Source organism: Mycetomoellerius zeteki, unplaced genomic scaffold, assembly GCF_001594055.1.
Source record: "Mycetomoellerius zeteki isolate Tzet28-1 unplaced genomic scaffold, Tzet1.0 scaffold113, whole genome shotgun sequence".
Taxonomy (NCBI): domain Eukaryota; kingdom Metazoa; phylum Arthropoda; class Insecta; order Hymenoptera; family Formicidae; genus Mycetomoellerius; species Mycetomoellerius zeteki.
In genome coordinates, this window is record NW_017256051.1 from 609,702 (window position 1) to 632,146 (window position 22,445).

Here is a 22,445-nt window from a genome sequence, read left to right on the forward strand (position 1 = left end):
TTAATTTCATATTTATACTATGAATTTATAATAACCATATTCCAAGGTGAGATAAAACAGGATGAATTAACGTAAAACGGATGACGCACAGCTCGAAGAATAACCATATCTATTACTCTTGCTAATAATCGATAGGTCGTTCGCGTTGCTTGCACGTGTTACACTCAGCATTTTCGCTTTTCCTTTTTCAACGCTCGAATATATATATTTATCTCATTTTACATGCAAACATTTTTGGATTATTTTAAGCAACAACTCTAGTAAATCTGTTCGTGGTATTTGCATGTTTGCGCTCAATATCTTTGTTTTTTTTTTCTTTTCAACATCCGAATATATATTTATGTCATTTTAAATGTAAAAATATTTGGAGGATTTTAACGCAACGCGAACAGATATCTAATGTTCTCTCGCCGCATTGGGAACGGCAGACCTAAAAGAGAAAGGATAGTACATAATCGAGTAACGTACGACCTGAATCGATCGAAAGAGATTATTTTGACGGCGCAGCATCCCGGATCCTCGTTGCGCCGAAAAAGCGAGCCACCGCGATCCGCGCCGGCTCGCTTTTGGTTGGATCGGATTTCTCTCACGGCTGGGCTTAATTGTGGATCCTCCACACGCTAACGGGGTTAATTGGCGGATTCGTGTCTGGACCGGATGCCTGCGCGCGGACGACGAAAATTCGATGAAATCTAATAATCGGTGACCGCCAACGAGCGGACGAACGAACGAAGAGCATGAAAAAGGGGGGGGCGGAGGGGGTTGGGGAAGCGGGGCCCCCGGTGTACGTGCGTGCGCGTGCGTGTTACGAGCGAGTTTCTCACGGTGCATTGGGAGGAAATTATAAGGGAATGGGTTAAACCCTGGGTTACCCCCGCGGGGAGAGGGGCGGTCGAACTGGTGGGAGGGTGAGGGAGGGAAGTGAGAGAAAGAGAGAGGAACGAGAGGAAGAAGCCGGTACGAAAAGAGCGACGGAGGTAGAGAGGGCCCCGCGAGGAAGACGATGCTGCGCGCTCCTCGCCTTAGTGGGGGGAGGAAAATCATACTTAATTGATATCACAAAGAGGCCCTCCTCGCGCTCAGCACCTAACCCAACCCTAACTTCATAATCGCCGGCTCCACCATCGGATTAAACGCCGCTCGGATCCATGTTGCACGTAAATTACGCGCGCGTTGGTTCGCTCGCTCGCTCTCCCGCTTGCCTTCATGCGCTCTGCCCTTCACTTATTGCCGTTGTCTTCGAGCGAGAGACTTCGCCGCTCTCTCCCATCCATCGGTTCTCTGCTGCCTCTTGGTCTCCTTACCTCCACAACCTTACCTCTTTACCTTTCTTTCTCTTCGTCCCTTCTCTCGCTCGCTCTCTTCTTCCGTCTGTTCGCGAGCGAATATCGTATGGCGCGGCGCGGAGCATATTCCTTCGGGCAATCAAAATAATATCGATTAATCGACGCTTATCCGATGCCGCGAAGACGCGTTGGCCCTCGACGAGGTGTAACAACGTGCGCGAAATGTCGATAAGAGAAGAGGAGAATTCTCGAGGTTGCGAGTCGTCTCGAATTTCCTCCATACCCGACTGCGATTATCGTTCACTGGTGAAATCCTAATTTAGAAAATTTGTTCCTCTGAGCGACAACGTGTGAGGAAACGTTGTCGCTCGTTGAATATTCCGGAGAATGCGAGTTCTCGGTATTAACGCCACCCACTTCCATATAGCGATATTTCTGTAATTCCATGTAAATGTATTATTACCGTATCTCTGTTAAATGCGAAGATAATTATCGATCGCGTGTTACTGGACGAGCTTACGACAAAACTCGCGTTTTCTATCGTCACGAGTTTTACATGCAATCGCATTAGAAACCTCAGGACTGCGCGTTGTTATCGGCAACGATCAATACATTGTTAGATGTCAAACGAGTTAATGATGACCCAATCCCTTGAGCTAAATAATTGTTATTTTTAACTTCTATGTGTATCGAAATGTAAATCAATCTATTTCTATGTGATTGAATTGCTTAGTTTTTAAGTAAACAACATCCATATCAATGTGTGCACTTAGTAACTAATAAACTAAATTTTAGATCAAATGTAATACATTTCTTAAATTAAATTGTTTAATGTTTGATGTGCATGTGAAGAAAGACTCGCTGTGGTTTGCAGCTTGAGAGTGAGCGATAATCTCAATTCATATTATATTATATTTTTACGCCGATGATAGTTCATGATCACAGTAAAACACACATTGTATCTAGGAGATTGTATTAAAGACACTCTGTTTTAAATTATTGCACATCACTAAATACTCTTACTGTTCTATCTAGTTTTATATTGTATTTTATATTTAAGAGTGCTTATATGTTAATTTACATTTATTTTAATTTATGTTTCCATTATTTTAATGAAATCAATAACATATTAAGTAGGAGCAGTGGCGATCTATTGATGAGACATGATTAAAAATAATTCAAATTGAGTGAATAATAAAATTTGACATGAATTTAACAGTATACTTACTTCTATTACGAAACAAGAAAGGAACGATTGATAAATAAAATTGTTATTCCAATTTTTCCCATTCGCAATATCGTGCGACGAGATACGGCGAGCAGTTCACATAAATGCGAACTGCAGTGCAACGAACGGAATACTTTTCAGCACGATCATCGTAAATCGGTGCATTCCCTTCCTTTCTCCGTCGTCACGACGACGACGAGGACTTGATTGGTGCGCGAAGACACTACGACACCAGCGCGGGGTACAACTATAATTATTTCGAAGCGGCTTGCATTTGCATACAAGCCACGGAGCACATATGCATGCGACGTGCAACGTAGCACTGGCGTACGTTTCCGCGTGGCTTCGTATGCGTCTGCTGAAACGTGGTCGTCGTTCGCGGATAGTTCTTATCAGGCCCGCGTATATTAAGTAGAAAGTCGTCCGGCCACGTAATAACAATAATAAGAGAAATACAGCCCCGGTTAATTGTACCGCGGAGCCGCAGTGCGTTGTACTTGGCGATTGATGCAATCTAATGCATCGTGCAGTATACAGCCTCTCGATAATCCTTCTTTTTAAAAAGTAAGATAACTATACTTTTGAAAATGATAGTTACTCGTACCATATTTAACCCGTTTTAACGTATTCCTATGGTATTAAGATTTAGTAACGTTAATAGAAAATAGCATATCTAAAAAAAATGCGCTTTTTGTTGCAGCTAATTAAGACAGTATGCTTTAATTAGGCAATGACTGTTTTAAACAGAGATAAATTTAAAGTTCGAATTAGTAATTCTTAACTCCGACTACTTAAAATCACACCTAACTACTAAAGTCCTGTTTGAAATATAGAATGTAAATGAACTTTGCTTTGCGTGATTGGTAAAGGAAGATTCAAAGTTTTTTATCTAATAATTTAGAACCTTATAATACCAGAGTTTTAATCGTATGGATAGATTGTACAACCGCCTAAAATTTTCGCTTCAATGTTGAAATGATTCGTAGTCGAGAATTAATCGGCATTGTAAAGATTCTATTAGATATAATATAAATATTTCAAAGGAAACATCATATCTTACGATATATATTGAATACATTTTATTTAAATAAATAATTCCAAAAATGTCAATTTTTAAAGAATGTTTTTAAACTTTTGGCCTGGAGTATATATCCATATAACGTAATACGTTCTCTCTAATAATCAACAGACTCCTCATAATGCGGATAAATCAACCAAAGGATGTCATATCAAGGTATAATATGTTCTAGTAAGGCGTCTGTTTATTCTGTGCCGTATTTGGAGCACGCGAAAGTCTGCGGTCTCGATTTGCGCGATGCGGAATTTCGACGACTTCCGGTTTCGGTATCAGCCCGAACAATGCGTCCCCACATATCGAGCCGTGTCGAAACCCGCAAGAATAAAAAAAAAGAAGCCGCGCTCCCGTCATCTTACCCCCTCGCCACCCTTCGAGAGACACCCTCTTACCACGGCACGCAAACTCGCCTGAGAAATAAGCAGGCACGATATTCAATAAATAACGAGACGCGTACGAGATAATTGAGAGGCCCATAATTGCGCGCATCTTGCGTATTTCGTGCCGAATAAACGCGGCCGGGTTCGCCATGTGGGCCCCGTAGAGACTTTTGCCTCCTACCTCCGTTCTGGAGGATACAAAGGGACCTTCGAGCGAAACACCGCGACAAACAAAAGGGCACGATACACTCCGCGGTCGCTCCTTCGCCGAACATTTAACTCCCATCATCGGAGGCTCTTCTCTCCGCCGAATCGTCCTCGCTCTCCTCCCTCGTACCTTTCTCGGTCCCACCGCGTACCCTCCGCCGTCTTTCTTCCCGCTGTGTTATGTCATGCGCTTCCCTTTTCCACTATTGAACACTCATCAGCCACCTGTGATCGTCCTCGACTTTCTCCAAAGTTATAATTACGTCGGGTTTCGAGGTGTATCGCTTCGCTGTTACACTTGTAGATTCATCAGTGTTCGTTTTTAGCTTGTCCTGCTTGCTTCATGAAATATTTATCGACTCGACACTGTTTCTGTATCTTGAAAGATTTGTTAAATCTTTAAAATTCACTGCTATATATTATCATAATTCGATGAAGTAGACCTATTAGACGGAATAAAAATATTACGTTGCTTTCCCACCAATACATCGATAAAATGTAGAACGTAATTTTATAGTTTCAATTGTTTTACTTGTTAAATAAACGAATAAAAAGAAAATAATCTTTTTTACACTTATTGGTTTTTAACGATTCAGATTATTCAACGTAAAAAAATATTTGTAAATTTAAAAATATTTGCTATACATTATTTAATTATGCAAGAAAATTAATACAATTAAGATAAATGTGCTCCGTATGTGTTCCTGAAAAGAATCGTGAAAAATTTTTGAATATTTTTTGAAGCGTCCACAGATTTCACTGGCATACAAACAGGAATTATGACGATGCAATATAAGAAAACAGTCGAAACTTGGCGCTCTCTATCCTCGAAGCGATCGCGGCCATGAATCGCCGCGTTAGAATGGTCGGGAGACAATTAAGATGCTATCGTTTAATTAGGGCCAGACCCTGCGAAAACAAAGCCGTTCGACGCCATACGCCTCTAACGTCGACGCGTCGACGCCGCTAGATAAGTCGAGGCAGGTGATGTCAGATTGGCAGATGTTCTTCGTTTGTCCCGATGCCCCTTTGTTACCCTTATTCTTCTTTTTCGTACCTACCTCGCGCATACTCTCTGAATATATGATAACGTATCAATATCGTTTATACAGATGACATCGAAGTGAACCGTCCGATTGTCATATTAAATAAATACTAATATTTTTTATAATTCTGAAAACTCGGAGAAAGATATCTTAAATACTTTAATATATGTTCTTAAAGAACAAGATTTTGTTTATTCATACGTGATAAAAGAAACGCAAAAGTTCCTCGCATCTATAATCCTGAAAGCTGAACTCGACAAACTTGTGTCTTGAAAGCTAAACTCAATAAATTTGTATCGGTTTAAAAAATGTTCGTAAGATGGAGGAAAGTTGTATGTGCAAACGTAATTAATGTGGTACAATGTTAGAAGGAAAATCAGATGAAATTGATTTGCAATTTGGAAATTTGTACATTTCGATATCATTGCCACGTTATAACTCACACATCGAGTTATAATTATTAGTCGAAAGAGTATATCGACGTTAATATCATGAATTACGCCATGTTCAAGCAGAACATTTTCGCTACATCTTTACGGGAATATAGTAAAGGTGCATTTTGCTCTCCCTCGTTTAGCACCGATCCAGTAGGCTGCGCAATTATATTCCTCGACGTGTACGATTTTGCTTTAATGAGCGCCGTCGACGAGGCACCCGTTTTATCGGATCGTGGAACGTCTCTCGAACGCGCCGGCACGTGATTGGGCACCGTACAAGGAGGATTCACCTAGGATTGGCGGTATCGATCGATGATAATCCGAGGGAACGATCGCGGCCGGCGTGCCTCACGCATTATAAAAGCGGTATCGTTCGAGAAAGAGATGCCGGGGGATACGGTGACTAGATTATGGCGTTTGCACCGCGGAATTATAACTGTGGCGATGGCGCGGTTCGATGGGGAGAGAGGAGTAGAAGGTGGAGCGGGAGGGAGCCGTGTAATGCCGCGTATACGCGTATGTACCATAATGTCCGGCGATACCGCCCGCGGCCAACGGGCGTGAGGGGGAAAAGAGAAAGAGAGAAAGAGAAGGACGAATCGGTTCCAGGCTTCTCTTCCGCAGGATGGGATATACATTCTCTCTCGACGGATCGTCACGCCGTTCCACATCCCACACCCCCGTACACACGCACGCGAGCCAGCGCATAAATCCCGCGTTACACCCACCCGGCTCATCTTTAATCCGTTAGATTCCGTGAATGCTTGCGGCCGGCCTCCTCACGACGTTGATTCGAGACCGCGATTCCGCGTAATTGGGATTAGATTATTAGAGTCTTGCCTTCGCCCTCGCCTCTCGCCCGCGGCAGGAATTCGCATCATCGCGCACGTTTCAGTGGAAACGTGGATTCTACTCCCCCGTGAGCGTGTTTATCCCTCCGTGGTAATCAAAGCGGCCGGCGTACCTTGTTTTGGGTGACGCGTCCAGTCCTTCTCGCATGGCTCTCGTTAATTCTCCCTACCCCGGAATCACAACGCACGTACGTTGCCATCCGCTTTCACAGTTTGTAATTTGTCCATTTGCGTAATTTGAAATCGGATTATCTCAACGGCGCGTGAAAACCGCGTTATTGCCTGTGCATTGAATCACCGCCTGGGAATCTTGTCTCTGAGTTTTTAATTCTGTCCGCGGGTCTTTGTGAGTGAAGACATTAATTTTTAGGAATTTTAAATTTTTAGAAGTACCATTTTTAACGAATTTTAAATGTAAACATTTTTTAAATGCAAAATAAAAAAGAAACGATTAAATTTACGCGAAAAGTATTAAAATTTACATCTAACAAAGTTAAATAAGAAAAAATTAAAAATATTAGAGAGATAAAGAAAGTTAATTTAGTGAGCAAACAAACGCCAACAATGCTCTATTTCATATACCGACGAAACTTAACTTAAGAAAAGAGAGAAACATGCATAAAAGAGACGAAAGATCCTTAATCTGAACGCAAGCATTCATAGCAAGGCAAGCATTCATAGCAACGATTCGCCATCGAGCTTGCTGTTCGTCTTTTCGTCTTATATTGCTCGGACAGGAACATTGATATTTCATCGATAGATAAGCTCAGCCGATCGAACGCAAACACAGCTGGGTTCACTCAGGTAATCCGAATACAACGACTCGTTGTGTTACCGCGACGGTTCTCCGCCGCGGCTTTGTGTACCTAACCGTCGTCTTCTCCGAGCGATCCTCTGCACACGCAGCTTGCTGCACTTCTACGTATTTCGCTATCTTTCGGCCGTCCTCGGAAATGTTGACTCTGTTTAACGGATTAGACGACTGAACGACTTCTAAATGTCCCGTCTGCGAATTCATTCTCTTACGAGCGAGCTAACTAGTCTCATCTTACGGATAGAATTCAGAATTTCTAAAGTCGAGCTATACGTAATTTCTAATCATTTTAAAATTGTATGCTTATACATATATGATTACATATGAAAACTTCCGCGCGTAAAATTATTGTCAGTGTTAAACGTCAGTTTGAATGACCAATCTTTGTTTGAATTGTTACAGGTACGACCTGGGCTTGCGTCGGGGTAGCTAGTGAACCGTCTCTTCGTGGTGAAGAAGATAAGACGGGGAGGCAGTCGGCGAGGAAGCGGGCGAATCCGCACGGAAGAAGAGTCCGCGGAGGAAGTCCGGAGAACGCAGGCGTAGACGCCGTAGGTGATGTGAGGCTGGCGCCCGCCTCACGTCTGGGGTGATGCCCTCCAGTGAGCCTCATCCCCCGTACCACCTTCAGCACCACAACATTCCTCCCTCGCATCTACAACAGCACACGCCGAGCGCGATCGAGCATCAGTTCTTTCAGCTGGTGGCGGCCCATCATCAGCAACAGCAACAGCGACAGCAGCAACACGGCGGACCCTTCCAAAATTCCACGTACGCGCAGCAGAAGCAGGAGATGAGCCCGGAGGAGGAGGGGGGCCGAGTGGGTGGGTCCCCCCCTGCGGCTGGGGCTGCACTTCATCAGCCCCATCATCCCCGCACGGCTAGTCCACCTTCGGGCACAGAACCCTGCACCCGCGACGCAATACCAACACCCACACCTATCGCTGACACCACCACTACCACCACCACCACGACTATGACGATGCAGTCGCAAAGTCAACAGCAACAACAGGGTCCCAGCCCGAGCCCGAGCCCGACGGGCGGCGACGTGGAGAAATTTGACGGTAAAATCGTCTACAACCCGGACGGGTCGGCCTATATCATCGAAGGCGAGAGTGAACTCAGTGAAGACGACTCTCTGCCCGACGGTTGTATTGTAGATGGGCGCGGTGTATCGGTTCCTCACTCCTTAGTTTTCCCGCAAATCGCGAGCGCGTACTACGTATCGCGATTATACGCGCATCAGGCCTATCAGCAGCAGCAACAACAGCAGCAACAGCGTTCGGCGTCTCAACAGCACAATCCCGATCTTCCCGTAATGCACAGTTATCGGGTGATCAGTTACAGGAGCGCGGAGGGTAGTAAACAGCCCCTTCCAGCGCCCACAGCACCGCCGCCGCCTGCCGCGTCGGTACCTGTCAAACCTATCCTAATGTGTTTCATATGCAAGCTCAGTTTTGGGTATGCGAAAAGTTTCGTCGCGCACGCCCAGGGTGAGCATCAACTTACTTTAATGGAAGACGAACGACAGATACTCTCTCACTCAACGGCGTCGGCCATTATACAGGCCGTGGGTAGAGGAAAGCAGCCGCTCGTCAGTTTCCTAGAACCCGTTACGAGCTCGACCTGCGCTCAGGCGTCGCCCGCGCAGATTAAAGCTCAACAACAGCAACGTAGCGAGTCCAACGAACACGAGACAACACCAACCACAACAAGCACCCCAACGAGCACACCCGGCGTACCTAGCAGTCCCCAACAGCAGCAACAACAACAGCAGCAATCGCAACAGACGCAACAACAGCAACGACCCTCGCCGAGTACTCCCTCCACGCCCACGTCACACTCGAGTCATCCTCTCACGTACAATCATCAACAGCAGCATCCGTGGAGCGGTCCGCAAGTAAGTGCTGCATCCTGGGCCAAAGCCCCTGATGCCTTGCATTACAGCTCACCACCGCCGCCAACTTCATCTACCAAAGGATCTCCGTCTTCGTACGCTGCTCTTACTCAGGCTCCGCCGAACTTCCTCACCGGCACCACGATAGGTGTCTGTCCGGAACACATGCAAGGTAGACCAAGTGGAGTAGAATGTCAGAAGTGCGAGCTTATATTGACGAATAGTCGACTCGCCGGTCCCGGCGGACCACTCGCTGGAATACACAGTCGAAATTCCTGCAAAACCCTGAAGTGTCCCAAGTGCAATTGGCACTACAAGTATCAAGAGACCCTTGAGATACACATGAAAGAAAAACATCCAGAAAGCGAGACATCCTGTTTTTATTGCAATGCAGGTCAGCCTCATCCTAGGTTAGCGCGTGGCGAAACCTACACCTGTGGCTACAAGCCGTACAGGTGCGAAGTGTGCAATTATTCCACCACGACGAAAGGCAATCTTAGTATACATATGCAAAGCGACAAACATTTGAACAATATGCAGGAGCTGCAACAGGGAGGCGGAGGTGCTTCTGGTACCAGCAATCCCTCCTCGTCTCAGGATGCACCAATGCCAACTCGCAGTCCCCATCATCAGCAGAATCATAGTCCACATCGAGCCTCCCAGGGTGGCAATCAAAGCAAACCGAAGCTCTCGTTTCGTTGTGACATATGCAACTACGAGACAAACGTCGCGCGCAATCTGAGGATACACATGACGAGTGAAAAACATACGCACAACTCGATGGTGCTACACCAGAATATCAAACACATGCAAACGTTGACCGCGTTGTCCCACCATCAACAGGCGCAACACCATCATCAGCAGCAACAACAACAACAACTCGAGCATTTGCTCCATTTAGGCGGTTTGGACAAACCACAACCTACGGAAGCGGCGTTGGCCGACTTAGCTTACAATCAGGCGGTTTTGATGACAATGATGACCGGCGGTCAAATGCCGCAGTTTCCGCCAGAACTCATAGGCTCCATAGCAAACGCGGCTGCCATGAGCAATCTTGGCGGTGACGTCGGACTTTCGCCGGACAGCATGGAACCGCCACCAGAACCCGCCGATCAAGATCCTAATCATCTGTATCAGTGTTGCATCTGTAATAACTTCGCGACAGACTCGCTCGAGGCTCTGAGTCACCATCTAGCCGTCGACAGAACTAGAACCCGCGAAGGCGATATACTCGCGGTTATGAACGCTAATTTCGTGTGTACACTCTGTTCCTATAAAACAAATCTAAAAGCAAATTTCCAGTTACATTGCAAGACTGACAAACACCTGCAACGACTGCAACACATGAACCACATAAAAGAGGGTGGGCCTCGTAACGAATGGAAGCTCAAATACTTGGGATCGCCCACGAGTACCGCGCAGTTGCGCTGCCACGCGTGCGATTACTACACCAATAGTGCTCATAAATTGGCCCTGCACGCCGCTTTACCAAGGCACGAAGCCGCGTCTCTTCTGTTGCGTCATCTGCTCGAAGCGAGCGGTAACATCCAAACCCCCGGAAAATTGTATCATTGCGTGATATGCGGGTTTAGTGCTCGGCACCGATTGCCGCTTTTACAACACGTGAGATCTTTGCGGCACCTTCATATGGAACAGATACACCACATTCACACCGCCAGAAGAAGCACCCTCGCGGGGAACGAATCTCCGCACGCGGATATCAGCGTCATGTTCCAGGTGACGAGTGATCCAGAAGTATCGATCACGCAACAGCCCAGTCCGACCACACCAACGACACCCAACGCTACGAGTACCAACAATGGTATGTTACAACGAATAAACATATCATGAATATAATAGTGAATTTGGTCACTCACATTATACTGGATTAATAGACATTAAAAAGTTGCTAAAGTATTTAAATACAGTGGCAAAATATAATTAACTTTGACAATAAAATATATATATATATATTCTGTAAAATAACGTAACAATATTATTATTGTGCATTTAATCGTGTAAGATATTTGTATTTTTACATCGAACTTTGCTAATTTCATATATAGCATTTTGATGTAGGTACACGACTCTAGTAACACAAAAATGACCAAGTTCGCTATAAGAAATATTATTTATTGCTAGCACGAAATATTAATGTAAGTATTTATTTATATAATTATTCTTAGCGCCCGTTAATAGTGACCCTTTTACGGTAAAGATATTCTGTTGATTAAAGATAATGTTTTACGGAAAGTGTTTTACAAATGGAATGTGTTTTACATTACTAATGACATTCATTAATATGCCAGAATTATAAAGAGCAATCAATAAGTAACAGCAACGTACTAAAAGTTGTACATTAAGAAAGTTACATAACGGTGCAAAGTGTGTCAACGTTCAAACAACTTGGTTTCTCTGAAAAAGAAAAAGGCTTCGGTCTGTAATCACGAATATGTCGCGTTTTTCACTTCCTCGTCATTCACAAAAAGCGAACTCCTTTAATCGCTTTTTTTACGTGAGACAGCTGTCGCTATACTGAAAGAACATTGTGGTATTTCTCGATCAATCGACCTGTGGTACCTTTCTTCAAGCTTGTTATTCGTTACAAACTTACTATTCTCTTTCTGCTATAACGTATTTTATAAATAATAAATTAAATAAAGGTGTCAGTGTGGGAATTTATTACCCAAGCTCTACTTGAGTAATGTCCGAAAAAATGTTAAGATTAATAACTACGGTACAAAACGGTAATCAGATTTCGTGACGATGAACGTAATTCCTTTTACAGCGAATTCTTTTATGGTCGGTCTGCGCCCTGCATAAAGCATACCTAGCAAAGAAAGCTCGCGACTGTGCCCTTATAATGAATTCACTGGTCTCATTATTTTATTATCTCACAATTAGTCGACGATGACGGTAATTTTGCGTGGCATATGGCCGTGGCGTGTGCCGCCTCCACCACCGCGGCGTGGCGCGTACAATACCGCGTATTATTATATATCGACGGACTGTACTTACATAAATATACGAGTGCGAAGAGAATGCAGGAGCGCGAGGTGAAACCAGCAGCACGCGTTTTGCTCCGTGCGCGTTGCGACGTCGCAACTGACGCTGCACGTTGCAAGTGTGCTTTCGGACAATACCGCGCGATGCGTACATGGCTGTCCTCCTTTCATTTTTTTTTCCATTTGTTTCTTTTCTGTTTTTTTTTTCTTCTCGGTCGCTCCTCTCCTTTTTTTTTTTGTAAGAAACCGCTATCGGTAGTTCGATGTCGCCAATCTATAATTTGGCATATTATTGTTGCAAGACCGGCGCATAAGAGCATCTGCGACGCGTGCAGACACACCGACGTACGTCTTCGTTCTCGGGCCGCCGCGTCGACGGAAAACTTTCTCTCTGCGACGACACCGCGCGTTACGTGCGCGATCGCTTGCGTAAATCTTCCCGTCCGCGCACTGAAAGGACCGGCGTACTTATTTCTAATTGCACTCGATAATTCCACCGCGAATCGATCCGCGAGCGTGGAAGGAACGCGTGAATCTTGAATAGTTTAATCTAGGGGGTACTTCTTCGCAAGAGACGCAGATGACACAGTAGGTTTGTTCTCGTCGCATACTCCAACATGTTCCAATATGCTCCTACTATAGCTCTTACTCACTCCAACGCGCTAGATAGAGTGAGTAGGAGCATGTTGGAGCATGTTGAAGCTTGCGATGCGAACAAACCTAGTATGATATATTTAATTTACATATTGGTCAATCTATCCCATATAGCCATTTTTAGTAAAAAAAAAGATTGTATTCACAAATTTTATTATATTATAATAATGATTAACTAATTACAGTAAATATTATGACGTGTTTATTTTTAAATTTTTTCGAAAGTCAGAATTTCTTTAAATTAGTAATTTGACTTAAATGTGTTTGAAAAATGCGTACCATAGTTGTCATGAATATGGCGGATAATAATCTTTTATTTGAATGTCTTTTTAATCTATATACAATAGCTCCGTTAAAAAACGCTAACTGGCGTTGCCGCCCTGGTCGTACATGATATTGAACTTTTTGTTGAGTGACACTGTCATAAACATCATAGTCCACCGGTAGTATCTATAATTTACTTTCTCCCACATAGAGTTTCGAATTAATGTCTCGGGGAACGAATCGCCGCGAAATGGATGGTTGTCTCGTGCGGTCGTCCGGCTCTGAATATATAATACCGAAGTTTAATATCGCGTCGGTTAGACGAAGAAGCCGATTTATTGCAAATCTCGGCGATCGTAAGAACGTAAATAATTTTTAGAGTAGCGATAGTTATCCAGTGAATCGTAATTGCGGAATTTTCTACGGTACTTACTTAAAATTGCTATAAACAAACCAGCCCTAAAATTTTTTTCGTCATTTTCCATGCAGCAAGTTACTAATTATATGCCACGTTTATGAAAATTTTATAATTAGTCACTTATTATTGCCGTCGAGCTACGCGACTTGATATATACACCGCGATGAATAAATATCGATTGCAGCAAACTGGTTTAGTAATTTCAAAACAAGGTTGATGTTCGTAAATATTACTAATAAACGGATCATAAATTCTCTTCTCTTTTTGTGTATACTCGTGTTGTTTTATTTCATATGGAGACGTTTTGATCATAAAATTAAATATATCGATCAATAAATGTCAATGTCAATAAAAGAACTGACAAATTATAACTTAATTCGTAATTCCATCTAGAAAGTTGACAGTATTTTATATAATATATTTTTAGTATCAATTTTAAAGCAATATACATATATTGCTATTTAAAAAAATTAATAACAGAAAAACTGCCGACTATGCAGAGAGGATCAAAGCGAGGATAGTTTGCATTAGAAATGCGCGATCTCCATTAATGAATCGATCGCTAAATCGATCCTGGATCAGGTGGTAGAATTAGATCCAATAAAAAATCAGTACTGAATGAATCGATCTGTTAGAAATCGATTCAATCGAAGAATCTTTTTATTATTTTTAGTTATACTAGTTACTATAGTATGTTTCAGAATCGGAATGCAGCGAGAATGTATCTCAACCGTTGTGTCTTCTGAAAATGAACGTAACTCTCTTATTGAAGAAATTAAAAATCAATTTCTTTTATTAAATGAATTGATCTGCTTTGAAATTAGACCTTAGCGAATCGATTAAAAAACTGATTTTTTTAAGGCAGAAGATCGATCTTTTAGCAAGTTGAATCGAGATCGCACATTCCTAGTTTGCATATTCTATGCCGCTGTCTTATGCTTACCTGTAAAAGATATAAATCTTGGGACCACATGTTCATTGAGCCCGAGAATATAAAAAAATTTTATAAACCTAGTAGGTGATACAGGACTAGAACTGCTTAACTTCAAAAAACAAGCGGGAAATAACAGAGGAACTTTTTAGATCTGGATTATGCGTTGGGAACTGCTTTAGTCCTACCCGCTAATTTCATCACTACTATTATTACTACTATTACTAAATCAAAATTGATATTTGTCTTTCTGTTGAGTTTTAATAATTTTTAATAATTTTGTAGCCATAATTATTTTGTTTAAATCAGCATTGTGGTAATTTTTATACGTATAAAAGTGTTCGACAAGTACGTTATTGTCACATAAAAATTCTGAAGCAAACTTTTTTTTCCGTCTACTTTCAGAACGACGAGAAGAAGGTAGTGATTGCGGTAGTGAAGTGAAACAAGAACCGGACAATGATCCAGAACCGGAAGCCGAGCCCGAGAATGACCAAGAAGAAATTACGTGCCTATACTGTACGTATCAACCGACGTCGCGAGAAGAATTACGACAGCATTTGCAAGTAGCTCACGTTCAAGATTCGGAGGAGAAAACTGAAACGGTAAAAGAAGAGGCAGCGGAATTATTATGCCCATTGTGCCAAGATAATTTCAAGGAACGTCCAGCCCTGGAAAAGCACGTGATGCAAATTCACTCCGTTAATACCGACGGTCTACAGAGGCTACTAGTATTGGTGGATCAAAGCCATTGGTTAAACAATAATCGGAATTCCTCGACGCCGGCTGTTACGACCACAACGACGCCAACATCGCCCACGACAACGACGAAAACCCAACAGGAAGAAGAAATGAGTGAACGAGGTGGCAGTGACGAAATCGAGGAGACAGCCAGGTGTAACGTGTGTGGCCGAGTTTGGCGTTCGATCGAGGAACTTCAGCAACATCACCGGGAAGCTCATCCGACCACCACGCCTACTTTGGCAGTTAGCGAAAAACACGTTTACAAGTATCGATGCGTACAGTGCAGCCTTGCGTTCAAAACCTTGGAGAAACTTCAGCAACACTCCCAGTATCACGCTATTAGAGATGCGACTAAATGCGCCCTGTGCGGACGATCTTTTCGTTCAGTTCAAGCGCTTCAGAGACATTTGGAATCTGCCCACGATCTCCACGAAGAGGAAATGAATCAATACAAGCAGAGTTTACTCCAGCATCCTCTTCTTCAGGCATTCACGGAAGAAACGTTGAAGAGACAAGGCCTGGCAAGCGAGCTACATATGGAAGATGATGCTGGTAGAGGTGATGAAGAAGAAAGTGATGCCAGTGATTCGTTGAGTTCTCCGTTGCAGAAGGAACAACGATTACTGGAGGATTATTTAAATAGTCAAACAATTGCGGAAGATTCCTATCAAGATCCAAATCGAAAATTTAAATGTCATCGATGCAAAGTGGCCTTCACACGTCAGAGCTATCTGACTGGCCACAATAAAACCTTGTTGCATCGCAAAGGTGAGAAAATGTCTTATCCCATGGAAAAATATTTGGATCCTAACAGACCATATAAATGCGACGTTTGTAAAGAAAGCTTCACGCAAAAGAACATACTTTTGGTGCATTATAACAGCGTGAGTCATTTGCACAAGTTAAAACGGGCGATGCAGGAGCAAGGTAACAACAATACATTGATCTCGGTAGTACCTCCCGCTAGTCCGACTGAATCGCCCGACTCTCAACAAGATCAAGATAAAAAACCATATAAGTGCAACATCTGTAAGGTCGCTTATACTCAAGGCAGCACTTTGGATATCCATATGAGAAGTGTTCTTCATCAAACGCGGGCCAGTAAACTGCAAGATCTTGCTGCCAGTGGCCAATTAGATCTAGCTCGACCATTGATTGAACAACCACCACTAAGTCCGAACAGTCCGCCCGTCAACACAAACACAAGCAATACTGGGGGAATACTCTCTTGTGCGCGATGCAACAGTGTGTTCGTCAATCAAGATCAACTCGCGGCGCATCAACAATTATGTAACATAATTTTGAACAATCCAGCATTGGCATTGTTTCAGCAATTTGCTGCATCGCAGCAATTAGCTTCGTCCGCCCCGACTAAGACACCACCTCCTACATCTACGACACCAGGGCCGCAACAACATATGCAATCAACTACGCAGCACTCATCGCAAACCACACAAGATATTCTTTCTCAACCACGACATAAGACCTCACAGATGTACAAGCATCTGTTGGAGAGTTTTGGCTTTGATCTCGTCATGCAGTTCAATGAGAATCACCAAAGACGACAGCGCAAGGAGGAGGAAGCGGCCGCTGCTCTTCAAGCGCAACAAGAGCAACAGAAGCAGGAACAACAGAAGCAAGCACTCGCTGCTCAAGCCATGCAGCTAAAAGAGGAAGAAGTCGAAGAGGCTCATATGGATGTGGACGATGTGATACCAGAACTTACGCGTAGTACTTGCCAACATTGTAACAAGGAATTCAGCAGCGTTTGGGTTCTGAAGGCTCATTGTGAGGAGGTCCATCGCGATCTCGTACCACGCGAATTTCTCGAGAAATATGCGCAACAGTTCAAATGCGAGTATGAGAAGAAAACTGTCGTTGCGACGTCCACCACCACGACATCCACCACGACGCCGACAAGCACCACAGTCGTTACTGCACAACCTCAAGATCTTAGCGCCGACAAAGAATTTCGCGAAAAGGAAAAAGAAGATAACGCTGAAAGCAAAGAACGTATCAGTCGAACGCCAGAAGCTACATCTACTACTCCAGCGACCACACCGGCGTTAAGCAACACGCCAGTTTCAAGTACAGATTCCACGACACCGACTGTCCTATCTAATCCACAGCATCATATTCCCCAACAGCAGCAACAACAGCAACAACAACAGTTACAGCAGCAACAGCAGCAGCAGCAACAACAACAACAACAGCATACTCAACTTGCATTTGCACAACAAATGACCGAGATGCAAGCTGCCCTAAATGCTGCAATGGCTGCATCACAATTGCAGCAGCAACTACAACAATATCCAGGATTGATGATGGGAATGATGGGATTACCATTAGGATTAAACGTACCCGCTTTAGCCGCTATGAATCTGCAACCACCTTTAGTGCCAATGATGCTACCGCCACCACCGTATGATGGTGCTGCTACTGCATATCCATCCATTAATCAAGACCTCCTTGCTAAGCAACATCTTGCTTTGCAACAGCAACAAGCTGCAGCAGCGGTATGTAGTGATATATGTGGTCGTAATTTCAACTTAACATTTATTGCTTTATTCGTTAATTAAAAAGAGCTTCTGATAAAAAATATCAGCAAACTTATAAAAGTATCGAACCAAAAAATCAATGAAAACAATTATACAATATTTAATGAAGAGTTATTTACAAGTTATTTATTTCGGGACTATCTGTTATAATCCAAAGACTGTTTAGGACGTCTTAACTATCAAATGAACGTTTCATTATATCTTGCATATGTCCATTAGATATTCAAATCCATACTCCTTGGGGCAATTCTAGTATTTTCCGAGATTAAAATATTTCACAAAATATTATTATATTTATTTAGCTCCGTTGGTATAAAAATATAATCATGTCTCGCGTACTAAATACATACGAAACATATAGAAATAAATTATGATATATCTACGGTTTGAGCTTCGATTATATAGACCTAATTATATAAAGAATTTGACTAAATTTTACATGAGAGAAATGATACAGTCAATCTTAAAAAGAAATTCTTATGAATCAACGCTTTTCATTATAATGCAAATTGATTTCCTTTTTCAGCAGATTTCAGTATATGTATGTATATTTTTTTTTCAACTATTCTAACATTCATGAACGCAAGAGGACATTCCTCCCCCTCCCTAAATTTTGACAAGAAATAATTAAATTTGAAATAACAAGAAATAATTAAATTATGAAAATCATTGACTGCGTTCAATAGAGAAAGCAGCTTTGCAACTATTGTAAAGTTCTTTGATACGATTAGTTCATACATTTTGATTCAGTAAGGAACTAAGGAAAGGTCACTGATAATTTCTTACTTAGATTCTTTAATAGTTTCATTGAAGTAGCGATTTTCCGACAAGAACTTACTGGTTTTTTCATTATTAACACTATACTCTTATGTTGAATATGACATTAGAAAATTTCAAAGAGGCAGCACACAGTTCTTTCTGATTATTATAATTTGAATAACTTTCACAATAAATTATGGTACATACTCTGGAATAAAAAATTAAAAGAAGAGGAATTTAACGAAGTGGAATTGGCAGAAATGTTTAAAAAACCAAAACTTTCTTCCTAGCCACGAAACATGCCTTGTATTAAGTACCACGAAAAAATTTGTGTCGTTTTTTTCCCTATAAATATCTCTTGAAAAAACGACATGAATTTTTCGCTAATATATTTCCATAGCCTAACTATGTACAACGAGCATCATTGAAAGATCTTTTAATACATTGTGAAGGATGCAAACTTGAGTGCGGTCAACAATGTCGGAAAATCGTCTCAATTAACTCTATGTATGTCAAGTGTATTATTTATTTATATTATTATACGTATTTTTTTTATAGATAAATGATTGTTAATTGTATTAATTATTAGGAGAAAAGTGAGAAAGTCCTTTTGACCTTTCAGGCAAATGCAGCTGCATCACAGAAACGAGCGCGTACACGTATCACTGATGAGCAACTAAAGATATTACGGGCCCATTTCGATATTAATAATTCTCCTGGCGAAGAGCAAATCCTAGATATGGCCGCTCAGAGTGGTCTGCCACCTAAAGTCATAAAGCATTGGTTTCGAAATACGTTATTTAAAGAACGACAACGCAACAAAGACAGTCCTTACAATTTCAATAATCCACCAAGTACCACCCTAAATCTCGAAGAGTACGAGAAAACCGGAGAGGCGAAGGTAACCCCATTAAATTCAAGCGTATCCGGTAGCAGTTCCTCTGACGATAAAAGTCCAAATAAGCAAGCCACGCCTCCACCGTCTATGCAAAACACCAACGCATCTCAATCCGAGATTAAGCAGGAGGCACTCGAACAGTCACAGTGTCAACAGCAACAACAAGCTGTGCAACATCAAGAAGAGCAGCATCACTCGCCCGGCAGCTCAGGTGGACAACAATCGCGACCGCATTCACCCGCGCTTAGTATGAGTTCCGTATTCTCGGCTATCCATCACGACATTTCCTCCCATACTCCATCGACCACAAACACCCCGAGTACTCCGATGTTACCACCGAAATTGACGTCCCAGAACTTTGCCAGTCCTACTCCGGGAGCCGGTGGCGTAGTACCGAGTGCGATTGCTGCAATGGCACTCACACCTCAAAGATCTCTAAGCCCGGGTCGCGGTCCAACTGATTATTTTGGTGGCAATAGTAACGGTAGCAGCACTTCTGGTGGCAGTTCCGGTAAGCGTGCTAATCGTACGAGATTTACCGATTACCAGATAAAAGTTCTTCAGGAATTCTTTGAAAACAACGCGTATCCAAAAGATGATGATTTGGAGTATCTTAGCAAACTCCTCGGTTTGAGTCCACGTGTGATCGTAGTGTGGTTTCAAAATGCTAGGCAGAAAGCACGTAAAGTATATGAAAATCAACCGGCCGCCGAACCCGTGACATCAGGCGGACGCGAAACCGATGACGGATCCGGTCGATTTCAGAGAACGCCAGGTTTAAACTACCAGTGCAAAAAGTGCCTGCTGGTATTTCAAAGGTACTACGAGCTCATACGTCATCAAAAAACGCACTGTTTCAAAGAAGAAGATGCCAAGAGGAGTGCGCAAGCGCAGGCTGCGGCAGCTCAGGTTGCCGCAGTTCTGAGCTCCGAAGACAGTAACAGTAGCTCCACAACGACTACAAACAATACAGTAACTAACAATCCATCAACCGCGCCCGCGCTTACCGAACAGTTGCAACAACCGTTGAGCACCGCTACGTCACCTCATCAACATCAGCAGCAAACTCTGTCTCAGACACACCAGTCACAACAGCAACAGCAGCAACAACAGCAGCAACAGTCACAGACAGAATCGAAGGAAGGTAGTTTTCAATGTGAAAAATGCAACCTGATGTTCGGCCGATTTGAACTTTGGCGCGAACATCAGTTAATACATATCATGAACCCGACCTTATTTCCCTCTGCGTATCCACCTGACTCACCATTCGGAATCTTACAGCAGCAAGCGCTTAACGCTAGCCAGGCTGGAGTTGCAACGGACACCCCGCATTCGCTCATCAGCATGATACAAAAGAGGAAGTTCGAGGATCTCGAGGAGGGAACTGGCAGCGACAACCGTTCGAACTCTGAACACAACGAGCAACCCAAGGACAAACGTTTACGAACCACAATACTTCCGGAACAGTTAGACTATCTTTATCAGAAATACCAGATCGAGTCTAATCCATCGAGAAAGATGCTGGAGACGATCGCTAGGGAGGTTGGTTTGAAGAAGCGTGTGGTACAGGTGTGGTTTCAGAATACGCGCGCTCGTGAGCGCAAGGGCCAATTTCGTGCTCACAGCCAGGTTATCAATAAGCGCTGTCCATTCTGTCCAGCACTATTCAAAGTCAAATCCGCTTTAGAATCTCATCTCAGCAGCAAACACGCCGATCAGGTGGCTCGCGGCGAAGTGAACATCGATAACATCCCGGATGAAGAGCTCTCGATGGAATCTGTTCCTTCGAATTCTAGCACTCCTCAAATGATGCCACCGTTGTTTCCACCTAACAGTGACATCATGGAGTCATCTTTAAAATCCTTAAAATACTATGACGATATGAGGCGATATTTCAGCGAAATACAAGCGCACGCTAGTAATGGAAAACAAGAAACGGCAAATCATCAAGCCAGCGGAAACAGCTGCGAGTCACCATTGGATCTAAGCAAACCAGTCGATCTCAGCCGGCCAGTAAAATTGTGCTTGAGCAACTTCAGCAGCCTTCTTGAAGAGCAACACGGTGTCCACTTCCGCGGCGGCAGCGACTGCGGGCCTCTAACTGATTTATCCGAACGTAGCATTTGCGATGATGACAGCATGAGCGAGACAACGGAGTTTTTGGATGATGAAAGTGGACCGGTTAGCCCGGCCTCGAGCACGCAGAGCTCGAGGCAAGGACCCGCTAGCGGAAGTACCGGGAATACGCCTGGGACACCAGTGACCAGTGGACAGTCGAGCGGCAATACCGGCCAATCCGGCGGCAAGCGATACCGTACGCAGATGTCGGCTACACAAGTGAAGGTGATGAAGTCACTCTTTTCGGACTACAAGACGCCAACGATGGCCGAATGCGAGATGCTTGGCCGTGAGATCGGCCTTCCGAAACGGGTGGTCCAGGTGAGCATCGATAGTCCTCATGTGAGCCGACCCCGAGCTCATAATAACCATTAATATCCACGAGAAGACTATTCCTTGAACGCGTGTGCATCTAATTCACGATCCGAGCTCACGGATACTAATGAGACGAGTTGCAGGTGTGGTTCCAGAACGCCCGTGCTAAGGAGAAGAAGGCCAGATTAGCGGCTGGTTTGCCAGCCGAAGGTTCAGCCGTTCAACCACATCGTGGCCCGACCGGACCAGACGAGTGCAGATTGTGTTCTGTACGTTACTCGGCCAAGACACCGCTGCAGGAGCACGTCTTCTCGCGGCGGCACATCGAGTCGGTGCGCGTGGCCGTCGAAGAGGGCAGTTTGGTACCACCGACTCCCGGAGCGCCGATCGTACCCGGCGGCAACAATGCCGCCGGCGTGCCCAGTATCGGCAGTTCGCCGGTGGTCACTACGGCCAGTCAACAAATCAATCAGCAGCAACAACAGCAGTCAGACGAAAACATGATGTACGGATCCGTGTTTCTTCATCCCACGGCGATGTTCCAATCACAACAGCAGCAG

The 22,445-nt window shown here is 43.6% G+C and overlaps 1 protein-coding gene across 1 annotated transcript in view; it reads left to right on the forward strand.

The window, feature by feature from the left end:
• The window catches only part of zfh2 (Zn finger homeodomain 2), a 70,258-nt gene extending 48,154 nt beyond the window's left edge, over positions 1 to 22,104 (forward strand). The window contains exons 2-4 of the mRNA XM_018455699.1: positions 7,727 to 11,043; positions 14,899 to 17,753; positions 19,177 to 22,104. Coding sequence (XP_018311201.1) covers positions 7,917 to 11,043; positions 14,899 to 17,753; positions 19,177 to 21,945 — 8,751 coding nt within the window. The 5' untranslated portion in view covers positions 7,727 to 7,916 and the 3' untranslated portion in view covers positions 21,946 to 22,104. The remainder of the gene's footprint in view (positions 1 to 7,726; positions 11,044 to 14,898; positions 17,754 to 19,176) is intronic.
• Positions 22,105 to 22,445: the final 341 nt, after the last annotated feature.